Below are 13,577 nucleotides of genomic sequence, written 5' to 3' on the forward strand. Positions count from 1 at the left end.
AATAACAACAGGAACCTGCATACCCATACGAAAACATGGAAGCCAAACAACCTTATGCTGAAGGATAGATGGGTTATAGACGAGATTAAGAAGGAAAGCACCAAATTTTTGGAACAAAACAACAATCAAGACACGAATTACCATAACCTCTGGGATACTGCAAAGGCTGTCCTAAGAGGGAAATTTATAGCACTGCAAGCCTTCTTCAAGAAAAGGGAAAGAGAGGAAGTTAATAACTTAATGGGACATCTCAAGCAACTGGAGAAGGAAGAACACTCCAACCCCAAACCTAGCAGAAGAAAAGAAATAACCAAAATCAGAGCAGAATTAAATGAAATTGAAAACAAAAGAATTATACAACAGATCAATAAATCCAAAAGTTGGTTTTTTGAAAAGATCAATAAAATAGATAAACCTTTGGCCAACCTAACCAGGAAAAAAGGGAGTAAAATCTCTAATTTCATCGAACAGAATGATAGCCATGAAATAACAACAGACCCCTCAGAAATTCAAAAAATCCTTAACAAATACTACAAGAAACTCTACTCTCAGAAATATGAAAATCTGAAAGAAATCGACCAATACCTGGAAGTACGCCACCTACAAAGACTTAGCCAGAATGAAGTGGAAATGTTGAAAAGTCCTATATCAAGTTCTGAAATAGCATCAACTATACAAAGGCTCCCTAAAAAGAAAAGCCCAGGACCAGATGGGCTTTTCTGACTTTACATCAGAATTCTACCAAACCTTTAAAGAAGAACTAGTACCTATATTACTAAACCTCTTCCAAAATATAGAAAAAGAAGAAATATTACCCAACACATTCTACGAAGCAAACATCAACTTGATCCCCAAACCACGGATAGACCCAACAAGAATAAAAATTATAGACCAATATCACTAATGAATATAGATGCAAAAATACTCAATAAGATCCTAACAAACAGAATCCAATAACACATCAAAAAAATTATATACCACGATCAAGTGGGATTTATCCTAGGGTCTCAAGGCTGGTTCAATATACTTAAATCTATAAATGTCACTCAGCACATAAACAAACTAAAAAATAAGGACCATATGATTCTTTCGATTGATGCAGAAAAAGCTTTTGATAATATCCAACATCCCTCCATGATCAGAACACTTAAGAAAATTGGTATAGAAGGGACATTTCTTAAACAGAGGCCATCTACAGCAAACCCAGAGCCAATATCATATTGAATGGAGTTAAATTGAAATCATTTCCACTTAGATCAGGAACCAGGCAAGGTTGCCCATTGTCTCCATTGCTCTTTAACATTGTAATAGAAGTTTTAGCCATTGCAATTAGGGAAGAAAAGGCGATCAAGGGTATCCACATAGGGTCAGAAGAGATCAAACTTTCACTCTTCACAGATGATATGATCGTATATCTGGAAAATATTAGGGATTCTACCACACAACTTTTAGAAGTGATCAAGGAATTCAGCAATGTCTCAGGCTACAAAATCAACATCCATAAATCTGTAGCCTTTATATATACCAACAATAACCAAGCTGAAAAAATAGTCAAGGACTTTATTCCTTTCACAGTAGTACCAAAGAAGATGAAATATTTGGGAGTATACCTAACAAAGGACTTGAAAAATCTCTACAAAGAGAACTACGAAACTTTAAGAAAAGAAATAGCTGAAGATGTTAACAGATGGAAAAACATACCATGCTGATGGCTGGGAAGAATCAACATTGTTAAAACGTCTATACTACCCAAAGCAATATATACTTTTAATGCAATTCCTATTAAAGCTCCATTGTCATATTTTAAAGATCTTGAAAAAATAATACTTCGTTTTATATGGAATTAGATAAAAACCTCGAATAGTCAAAACATTACTCAGCAATAAAAACACAGCAGGCGGAATCACGCTACCAGACCTGAGACTGTACTATAAATCGATAGTGATCAAAACAGCATGGTATTGGCACAAAAACAGAGAAGTAGATGTCTGGAACAGAATAGAGAACCAAGGGATGAATCCAGCTACTTACCATTATTTGATCTTTGACAAGGCAATTAAAAACATTCAGTGGGGAAAAGATTCCCTTTTAACAAATGGTGCTGGGTGAACTGGCTGGCAACCTGTAGAAGATTGAAACTGGACCCACACCTTTCACCATTAACTAAGATAGACTCTCAATGGATAAAAGATTTAAACTTAAGACATGAAACTATAAAAATACTTGAAGAAAGTGCAGGGAAAACTCTTGAAGGAATCGGCCTGGGTGAATATTTTATGAGGAGGACTCCCCAGGCAATTGAAGCACTATCAAAAATACACTACTGGGACCTGATCAAACTAAAAAGCTTCTGCACAGCCAAGAACATAGTAAGTAAAGCAAGCAGACAGCCCTCAGAATGGAAGAAAATATTTGCAGGTTATACCTCTGATAAAGGTCTAATAACCAGAATCCACACAGAACTCAAACATATTAGCAAGAAAAGAACAAGTGATCCCATCTCAGGGTGGGCAAGGGACTTGAAGAGAAACTTTTCTAAAGAAGATAGATGCATGATCTACAAACACATGAAAAAAGCTCATCATCCTTAATCATCAGAGAAATGCAAATCAAAACTACTTTGAGATATCACCTAACCCCAGTAAGAGTAGCCCACATAACAAAATCCCAAAACCAGAGATGTTGGCGTGGATGTGGAGAAAAGGGCACACTTCTACACTGCTGGTGGGAATGCACATTAATACGTTTCTTCTGGAAGGATGTTTGGAGAATACTTAGAGACCTAAAAATAGACCTGCAATTTGATCCTATAATTCCTTTACTAGGTTTATAATCAGAAGACCAAAAATCACAATGTAACAAAGACATCTGTACCAGAATGTTTATTGCAGCCCAATTCATAATTGCTAAGTCATGGAAGAAGCCCAAGTGCCCATCAACCCACGAATGGACTAGCAAAATGTGGTACATGTATACCATGGAATATTATGCAGCCTTACAGAAAGATGGAGACTTTACCTCTTTCATGTTTAAATGGATGGAAGTGGAACATATTCTTCTGAGCAAAGTATCTCAGGAATGGAAGAAAAAGTATCCAATGTACTCAGCCCTATTATGAAGCTAAATTCTAGCTTTCACATGAAGGCTATAACCCAACTATAGCATAAGACTATGAGGAAAGGTCCAAGGAAGTGGAAGGGTGGGGGGAGGTTAGGGTGGAGGGAGGGTAATGGGTGGGGCCACACCTATGGTGCATCTTAGAATGGGTACAGGGGAAACTTACTAAAAGCAGAATACAAATGTCTACATACAATAACTAAGAAAATGCCACGAAGGCTATGTTGAACAGTTTGATGAGAACATTTCAGATTGTCTATGAAACCAGCACATTGTACCCCTTGATTGCACTAATGTACACAGCTATGATTTAACAATAAAAAAAATTAAATAAAAAAATGAGAAATAAAAATTGACTTTTTTTTGGAGACAAAGTTTAACTCTCTTGTCCAGGTGAGAGTGCTATGGCATCAGCTTAGCTCAATGCCAGGCTCACAGCCTGATCCCCTGCCTCAGCCTCTCAAGTAGCTGGAACTAATGGCACCTACCACATCTCCAAGCTAATTTTTCTATTTTTAGTATTGACGGGTCTTGCTCTTGTTCAGGCTGTTCTCAAACTCCTGAGCTCAAGCAATCCTCCCGCCTCAGCCTCACAGAGTGCTAGAATTACAGGTGTAAGCTACTACACCTGGCCAAAAAAACCCCTGACTTTTAAAAATACTGTATATTTAAAGTATGCCAGGTGTGGTGACTCATATCTGTAATACACACTTTGGGAGGCTGTGGTAGTAGGATTGCTTGAGGCCAAGAGCTTGAGATCAGCCTGAGAAAAATATCAAGACCCCCTTCTCCATAAAAAATAGAAAAATTAGGCAGGTATGGTGGCATGTTCCTAAAGCCCTGGCTACTTGGGAGACTGAGGCAGGAGGACTGCTTTAGCTCAGGAGTTTGAGGTTGCAGTGAGCTATCCTGCATTCTGAGGCAACAGAGTAAGACTCTGTCTCAAACAAAAAAGGGGGTGGGGGGGGTGCTGGCTGCAGTGGCATATACCTGTAGTCCCAGTTACTCAGGAGGCTAAGGCAAGAGGATCACTTGAGCCCAGGAATTTGATTTTGCTGTGTGCTAAGATGCCACAGCACTCCATCCTGGGGCAACAGAAGGGAGACTATGTCTCAAAAAAACAAAACAAAACAAAACATACATATATGTATGTGTATGTATATTTTTAAAGTTGAAATATAATTCAAAGAAAGATTAAACTTAACAAGATTGAACCCATTTAGTCAAAATATTAGTTTTCACAAAATACTCTTTTTAATTAGTCTACCATGGTTCGGCCTATGGTCTAAATGCCCTAGGCCCTATTCTCTCTCCTTTCCTCCCCCCCAGGAAATCCTACTTTTAGACATTGCAGGTGCTAGCATTTCTATTGTAGCAAATCACAACCAACAAAACAGCTGGACTGACAATTCCGAACATGGTTCATTCAGCTGACTGACAAATATAGTCAGGGTCCTAGGGGAATGCTGCTCAGTGGCTGAAAGCAGGCTTCACAGTCTAGGGTATAATTCCTGGCATCTCCTGAAGGTGGTATAGTATTTCCAGAGATTGATATTAACAAATGCTCAATAAATATTTGTTAACTGATTGATTGCCAGGTCTACTACATGTACAGGTACTACATTTTAAATATGCATTTCCAAACAAAGAAATTCCCTAAAAAGCTCAGGGGAGGTATAAATTACATGGATATCCTATAAACACAGGCATAGAGGAGTCAGAGAAAGGAATCCCTGGAGGGCAGAGCTGAGCAATGTTATGAAATATATAAATAAATAACTGCCATATATGATCAAAACAAGCTATGGTACAAGCCCAGGAGGCCAAACTAATTATGGAGAGATGATGACACAGACAGGTGTCTTCAATGGCAATTTATAGCTAAACATTATTTCTGAGAATCTCATTTCCAAGTTATGATTATTACTTATACACAGGCCTTAAAAATACCTTGCAATACTGCAAGAATAACCATTAAGGAGGAAAAATAACTGTAGAGTACAAATCTCATTCTTTTTTATACTGAACTCTGAATTCAACCAGTTGACAAAACATACAGGTCAGAATGATTCTGGCTGAAGTTGTGTCTCACCCAATCCCATTCCCTGAATCAGAAACTTAGAAGAAAACTAAAGGTAGTTATTTCAACATTTTTAAAAAGCAATATCACTGAAAACATCATTAACAAACTAAAGATTAGCTATTTCTAGGTTGGGTTTAAAACCTGAATAACCACAGGCAGCAGTAAGTCCCTTAAACTTTAAAACTCACTCAGGAGGCAAATATTTCTGGCAGCTGTATAGTCTTCAAGGTAGGCAACATAATGGTTATTGTAAATACTTCATGATTATGTAATTAGTTAAAAAAAAAATCATACAGGTCTCCTGAAACTGCAAAATGATTTCACTCTTTAACAGTATTTAAAGTGTTTTTTCCTTGAAGCTGATAATGTCACAGCTAAGCACAGGAGAGAAATCTATTAGTACGTTCTCTAAGATTGAAAACTGATAAATGTATGGGGTGGCACCTGTGGCTCAAAGGAGTAGGGAGTCAGCCCCATATGCCAGAGGTGGAGGGTTCAAACCCAGCCCCAGCCAAAACTGCAAAATAAAAAAAAAAACCCTGATAAATATGTCGAAAACCAGCTCTTCCAGAACTTCTAACAAATTTCTTTTAGATTACTGATCAATTTGATACCAAAGGGATCTGTGGGCACTTAGAGAAATGTGCATAGGCTTACAAAGAGACTAGGAACAGTGATGCAGTATAGTAGTGGTTATTAACAATTACATGAGCAGCAAGGGGCACGAGGACCAGGTACAAATCTCAGCTCTGCTATACTTAATTGCTGGACAAGTTACTTAATCCTTCTAAGCCTGTTTAAGAGCATAAAAATAATAAAAATAATACTGATCTCAAAGGACTATTTTGGGGACTAAAATGATCTATTTGTAATTTGGCACAGTAAATATTTCATAAATGTTGGCTATTATAATTATCGTACATTCCTATGTTCTTAGATATTTTCCTTAAGAGGAAATCACTTGGGGCTGGGCATGGTGGCTCACGTCTGTAATCCTAGTACTCTGGGAGGCCAAGGCAGGTGGACTGCTTGAGTTTACTAGTTCAAGATCAGCCTGAACCAAGAGTGAGACCTCCTCTCTAAAAAAATAGCTGAGTGTTGTGGTGGGTTCCTATTGTCCCAGCTACAGAGGAAGCTGAGGCAAGAAAATTGCTTGAGCCAAACAGTCTGAGGTTGCTGTGAGGACACCATGGCACTCTACTAAGGGTGACAAAGTAAGAATCCATCTCAAAAAAAAAAAAAAAAAAAGAGGAAATCATTTGATAGATGCTCTCACATTCTTTTCCAATTGGCCCTGTTAGATGGAAGTTATCCCATTGCTGCCACTGCCACTTTGTACTTGGGGGTAAGTTCTAGACTCTTTGACCTTAGCTCTTCCCCTCTGCACTCTAAGTGTTGACTTGCAATGCTATCATTTCCAGATATTATTTGTCCTGGTAATGTATAAGCACTGTCTTTTGTTTGTGAGTTTAAAAACAAATCAGTGTTACAACATTCAAATTCAAGCTGACAGCTGAGAAAGAGTATAAAAATGGTGAAAGGAGGGTTCGGACCCTGCCAGGGCCTGCTAAAATAACAATGACAACAATAACAAAAAAATGGCTGGGTATTGTGGCCAGTGCCTGTAGTTCCAGCTGCAGCAAGAGGCTGAGGCAAGAGAATCGTTTAAGCCCCCAAATTTGAGGTTGCTGTGAGCTGTGATGCCAAGGCATTCTACCGAGGGTGACATAGTGAGACTCTTCTCAAACAAAAAGAAATGCTGAAAGGAACGTATAACTGCTTCACCAGAGTAGGCAAAACTCTTTAATTCAGCATGATCCACTTTTTCTTAGAACCTGAGAAAGACTTCCAAGATTATAGTCTGAAAAGGATGACCACTTACTTGTTCTAAATTTTTCCTTGAGGGCATCCAAATCCTCCTTGAGAGCAACTTGCATCCACACCAAGCCAACGCAGGCTACAACACAGGCAGCAAGGATGACAAAACCACAGAGGGGATAACAGATCTTGCAGCATCGTAAATAGTCTCCCCTGCTCAAAAGAACAAATTCAACCAAGAGTACAAAAGTGACTATGAGCATAGCTTTATTAGAAATAGTACACATCTGTTGCCACACAATTATCTTCTCTCATGGATAACCAGTGAATTTATCAGGAAAGGTAGGCTAATGCACTTAAATCTCAACAGCAGGTTGGAGAATGACTAAATAACATAACCTATAAAGAGTTCACCTATTGGGTACAAAGGTTTCAAACTTCATGTGAAACAGAGGGAGTCCCTGTGGGTGATAGGAAGAATCTAATAGCAATGCAATTCACTGCCAACATTATCATCAATTTGGGAGATAGGTCTTTGGAGACAAGCTCAGGTTAAAAAAGTATAAAGATCAATGCTTCTCTGCAATTCCATCACTGCACTGTAATTTACCTATTTCTCTCTCAAATACATACTCCAAGGTACCCTGTTTCAGTTTATTGAAACTTTGTAAATTTTGAGTAAGTTTTATTGCAAATGGAATGAAAGAAACAGGATCTGTAGATTGAAGTGGTCACATTCTAGCTTATCGGCTCAGAAGGAAGGAAACAGAAACGGTTTAGATTTCACACCAAACTTCAACTGACCCTGAAGTGGGAGGTGGGGGCTGACGCCTTGGGGCTATATGTGGCCTTCTGGGTCCTTGAGTGTGGCCTTTTGACTGAATCCAGATTTTATAGAACAAATCCTTTTAATAAAGTTTGGATTCTGTTGAGGGGCTGTACTTGGGCATCTGGAAGGCCACATACGGCCTTGAGGCCTCAGGTTCTTCACCCCTATGGGGTGCATAACTATTTCACGATTAACACTTATCACTATTAACTATTATTAACACTTAAACCTATTTCAGATCATCGCACCTTAAACACACGGTTGCCTTTAATTATCAAATATGGCAAAGCTCATTAGAAACCACACTCTTCCTTTAACAAAATAAAAAGAGCACAGATATTTTAGACCAACCAACCAATCTTTTAGTGACCCTGGCCAGCCCTTGTTTCCTCATCCTTAGCAGAATGCTCTTTTCTTTTAGTCTGCATCCTAAGAGGGTCAAGGGTATCTTCAAGATTCCCTTTAGTCCTCCCCACCCCCAAGCCTCAATGCCAAATGTTCTTAAATCCCACTACTTTGTCGAGTGGTCCACCTACAAATGGTTTGGGAAAAAGATGTCTCTTCTTTTTGTTCCCCACTCTCCATCTTTTCTCAAGGCTCGTGTTTCCTACAGTATGCCCCTCAACATATTGCCCCATCACCAAGATTCAGACTTATTAAGAGTGCAAAATATAAGTAATCTGTAGCCTTAAGGTCCTCCCTATCTCTCCTACATTGTTTTTATAGAAGTCTAGACCAGAAAGCATCTCTGCTCCTGACTCTGTTCTTAGCTTCTTTACTCCTCTCTGGGTTATTGGCACATTCCCCAAATCCACACTTCCACCTTAGATTTGGACCTTTTCTTTCTACACTTAAAGACAGATCTCTACTTATCCTTCATTCAGGATCTGAAGTTGCCTTCTTCCTAAAACCTTTTCTCCCTCTTTGAGTTCCAAGGTCTACTCTCTTTTTCCTTTTTAAGGACTTCCTTTTCCCTTCCTGTTAATCCGCCCCCTTGGCAGTGCAAGAAGATGCCTTTTCTCTATCCCATACCTCACCACTCACTTGATAAAGCGAGAGCGATTCCCAGCCACACCGAATTCCTCTTCCTCCTCGGAGGTAGACTCAGAGTCTGAGTCAGGAGGCTCCGTGCGAAGTAGGCGGTGGCTGCTTGAGCCTTTCTTGGGCTTCTTTCTCCGGCTGTCCCCCGCCAAGCCGATCAACGCATTTAGTTCTTTGCGCTTTTTCATCTTCTTGTGTGGGGTGAGTGGAGCACCCACTCCTGAGCAGCCAGGTTGGTACCCGACGCCCAATTCTCTTACTGTTTTGGAGCTGCCTTCCAGGGTGGGGAATCCCGGGCCAGAGCCCCCGGTCACTCCCACCAAGGGGTGGGACTGACCAGATCCACCGGGGACTGGAGATAGGAGCTCAAAGGAAACTGGAACTCAGATGGGTAGGGGGGAGTCACATAGAGATGGCTAGGGAGCTGGTGATCCAAATGGATAAGGCTCTAGACATACAGTGTCAGTTGAGAGGGTGGAAAATGGGGGCAACCTCTGACTCCCAAAGGGGAAAAAACGCCAAGTCAAGAACGACAGATACTCAGACCTGATAATACGCAGTATTCTAAAGGTGCTCCAGGAGGTGGAGAAGGACACAGAATAGGTGTTTTGTACTTCCGGGACAGGATTTCCAAAAGAGAGAGAAAAGAAACTTGTTCGTGAACGGGACGAGCAGGGGATGCAGAGCAAGAACGTGGGGACCTGCTAGTCCTTTTCCGGCTAGGGAGGCTGCCGCAGAAGGGGGCTCCCACCCACGACAGCCCAGCACTGCGTGGACGCCGAGAAAAGGCCGGGGCCAGGAAGCCGGCTGGGGTCTGGAATGATCGCCGTCTTCCGGCCTCCGTCCTGGCTTGTCCCGAGAAGAGCCAGTCCTAAGCTCAGGCAGCCCCCAGCCTGGCTGGCTGGGCCTGGTGAGCGCGGTGCTGAAGGCGACAGGCCACCTAGAGCACTCCCGCTCAGAGTTTGAGGTGTTCCAGCGCGGGCAACTCTCGGCAAAACTCACATGTGCCGCCCCCGCTCCAGCCGCGACTCTGGCCCTCGCTCCCGCTCCAGCCGCGGCTGCTCCCAACGCGCTGGTAGCGGCGGCGGTGGCCGCGGGCTCCAGACCCGGGCCATCGCTTCAGCCGCAGATCACTTCCCCTTTGGCAGCGGCCGCCAGCACCGCCTGCCAGTAAGCTGCTCCTCCATTGGTCGTCTGTCGGAGTGACGTCAAGTCGGAGGGCGAAAAGGATGGTGGGGAGGCGGGGCGTTAAAGGCGCCGGGGCTCTGGCAGGGGCTGGTCCCACCTGCCGGTTAGAGAAGCCCCGCCCCCAGAAGGGCAACCTGGGACCTCCAGCTCATCTGAGCCCAGCCGATCCGAGTTTTGTTTCTCAGGGAGCTGGGGCGGGAGTAGGCAAAACAGTCAGCTGATCGATTTGCGTGGAATGAGCCTCAGCCACCCAGGTCCCCAGTTGCAAACAGGACTAACCCGGCCTAGAGGCTCCGCCCCTCTGACTCGCAGGGTGTTTATTAAAAGTTCAGGCGCCTTTCAGGTTAATGACCCAGTTGAACACATTCATTCACTCAATATTTATTGAGAACTTAACACACGTCAGGAGCTGTTCTAGCGCTGGGAATACAGCAATGAACTAAATAACTGGGGTCCTTGCCTTTCTGTATCGGGTTGCCAGATTTAGCAAATAAAAATCAAGTGACACAGTAAAGTTTGAAATTCAGATAATCAGTGAATAATATTTTAATATATATAAATCCCGGGGGCGGCGCCTGTGGCTCAGTGAGCAGGGCGCCGGCCCCATATACCGAGGGTGGCGGGTTCAAACCCAGCCCCGGCCAAACTGCAACAACAACAACAAAATAGCCGGGCGTTGTGGCGGGCGCCTGTAGTCCCAGCTACTTGGGAGGCTGAGGCAGGAGAATCGCCTAAGCCCAGGAGTTGGAGGTTGCTGTGAGCTGTGTGACTCCACGGCACACTACCGAGGGCCACAAAGTGAAACTCTGTCTCTACAAAAAAAAAAATAAATAAAAAAATAAATCCCATGGCGCGTACGCACACTAAAAAATCATTTTTTCCCCCGAATTCAAGTTTAATTGGGCATCCTGTATTTTATCTGCCAATCGATTCCTAGCTTATCCTCTAGTGGGAGGGAAACGTATATATTAAATGTCAGGGGATGATAAGTGTTGTGAGGCAAATGGAAACATGATAAGGTGACAGGGAGTGACTCTGCGATGAGGAGACATTTGGTCAGAAGTGGGAGTGAGAGAATGAGCTGACAGGAACATCTGGTGTGGGTGGACCTGACCAGCATGGAGTTAAGCAGTGGGCAAAGAGGTCAGAGAAGCATCAGAGGACGGAGAGTATAGGGCCTTAAGGCTCACTGCAAGGACTTTGGGGAACATTAGGGGCTTTAGCTGACAGCAGGCATTCTCTGGATTTTCAGTTTTTAAAAACATTACTTTGGCTAAGAGTGGAAAAAGAACTGGGGAGAGAAAAATACTCAAGTAACACTTTAAAACCATTACTCAAAATGATTAGAAGTATAAGGTGCTCTGAAAAGTGTCCTGAATATTAACAGCCTGTAATAAAATGCTTTAAAATGAAAAAAAAAAAAAAAACAAAAAAAAAAACTGGGGAGAGTGAGGGACAGAAGAGGGCAGTTTGTTACAAACTGGCTGTGGCAATGGTGTGTTGATGATGACAATGTTGACAGATTAGGAGGCAGTGATGGAGATTCTGAGTGCTTCTTGAAGATAGATCTAACAATTTTTTGTTTATAGACGAAAGGTGTGAAAAAAAGAGAAGTCATGGATGACTCCAGGGTTTTGAGGTGAAGCAGCTGGAAGAAAGGAATTGCCATTTTCTGAGTTGAGAAAAAGCAGGTTGGGGCAAGCTTGAGAAGCCATTTCAATATTCAAACGGAATATTTGGTATATGCCTCAGGAGTTGTGGACAGAGTTCTGAAATATAAATTGGGGGACATCAGTTATAAATGGTATTTAAAGCAAAGTTCTTTGAGCTACTTGAAAGAAAGTCACTTGAGGTAATTTTTATACCCATATTCTTTTTTTTTTTTTTTTTTGAGACAGCGTCTCACTATCTTACCCTAGGTAGAGTGCCATGGCATCACAGCTCACAGCAACCTCAAACTCTTGGGCTTAAGAGATTCTCTTGCCTCAGCCTCCCAAGTAGCTGGGACTACAGGTGCCTGCCACAGTGCCTCACTATTTTTCTTTTGTTGCTGTTGTCATTGTTGTTCAGCTGGCCCGAGCTGGGTTCGAACCTGCCAGCCTCGGTGCATGTGGCTGGCACCGTAACCACTGTACTACGGACTCAAGACTCCCATATTCTTATTGTGAGAATTACCCTGCCTTTGTCTGGGGTTACCCACCCAAAGTCTTGGCTTGTGTTTAATTTGTCTATAAATGTTTAGCCTAGAGGTATGCACTTAATAACAATGACCCAATAAATGTGCTATGACTGCTAAGTGAGCAGTGTTGCACAGGTATATGAATGGAGTTTTGAAATTGAGAGATCTGGGATTAATCATGCTTTCAATACCTCCTAGCTCTGTCAACATGGAACAATTTAATTTCTCTTCAGTTTTCCTCTCTGAAATATGTAGAATGAAGACTTATTTCACAGGACAATGAGATGATTATAAAAGTGCTTTTGAAACATCAAATCACAGCATAGTTATTTCATTTTTGTTTGCAAGCTGTGCCGCCCAATACTGTAGCCACGAGCTACGTATGGCAATTTAAATCTATATCTTATTTAATTAAAATGAAATAAAAACTTTAAATTAGTTCCACAACATCACTGACCACTGTGCTCAGAAACCATATATGCCTAGTGGCTATTGGACAGAACAAAATAGTACAATTTCATCATCACCAAAATTTTAATTGGACAATTCTGTACGAGCACTTCCCTGAAGTACTGGGCATGGACAGGTGAGACTTCTGACTTCAGGAACCATTTCACAAACACATCTTGAGTTCACCAGAAGCCCCAGGCAAGAAAGATGGCTGGTCCAGTTGGGTGGTCCTCCTGTGTCATAGATGGCATCTCCTTACCAAAGGAACCAGGGGCTGAAGAACTCATGGGCATGGGTCAGGGGCCAGGATGCACCACCCCAGCTGCATGACTTCTGGTCAGCTAGATCCTGCCTTCTGTGTTGGAGGCCCTCCCCAGGACTGGCCATGGGTTGGTCATGGGTGGGAAGGTTACAGGAGTGCAGGTGACAGATAAAGAGATGCTTCCATTGGATCTATCTCTTGGTCCCTCTGGCTGCTTTTTTGCTATGATCTGTAGAGACAGGATGTTGTCACCTTTTGAAAGCAGCTATCTAAGTGTTTCTTTTCTCTAAGGAGCTCTTGGGCACCTTCCTGGCCTCCTTCCTTAGACCTGGCACCTTCAAGGCCAGGGATTAAGTTAATCCCCTTAGAGCAGGGGCATCTGTGCTGAGAAAAGTCCATGTTGCCCTGCACACCAGGACTCCCAAGGCTGACCCGTATTCTCCTCAGGGATGTTCATATTGTGACCCTGTGGAGGCCTGTAAGCCTATTCAAAATTTGCCTAAAATGCAGTGTGAACTGGGGGAAGTCACTTTTCAGTTGTAGTGATTCAAGTACATGTGTGTAAAATGGGGATCATAATATTCCTTGCTCAGCCTTCTGCTTAGTGTTG

The 13,577-nt window shown here is 42.3% G+C and overlaps 1 protein-coding gene across 3 annotated transcripts in view; it reads right to left on the reverse strand.

Moving 5' to 3' along the window:
• The window catches only part of EFCAB14 (EF-hand calcium binding domain 14), a 50,003-nt gene extending 39,944 nt beyond the window's left edge, over positions 1 to 10,059 (reverse strand). The window contains exons 1-2 of one of the 3 annotated variants that reach the window (XM_053575736.1): positions 8,892 to 10,059; positions 7,083 to 7,231 (exon numbers count right to left, since the gene is read on the reverse strand). In XM_053575736.1, coding sequence (XP_053431711.1) covers positions 7,083 to 7,231; positions 8,892 to 9,076 — 334 coding nt within the window. In that variant the 5' untranslated portion in view covers positions 9,077 to 10,059. The remainder of the gene's footprint in view (positions 1 to 7,082; positions 7,232 to 8,891) is intronic. The other 2 variants (XM_053575737.1, XM_053575738.1) reach the window with 2 other exon arrangements.
• Positions 10,060 to 13,577: the final 3,518 nt, after the last annotated feature.

The sequence above is a fragment of the Nycticebus coucang genome, chromosome 22, assembly GCF_027406575.1.
Source record: "Nycticebus coucang isolate mNycCou1 chromosome 22, mNycCou1.pri, whole genome shotgun sequence".
NCBI classification, from domain to species: Eukaryota; Metazoa; Chordata; class Mammalia; order Primates; family Lorisidae; genus Nycticebus; species Nycticebus coucang.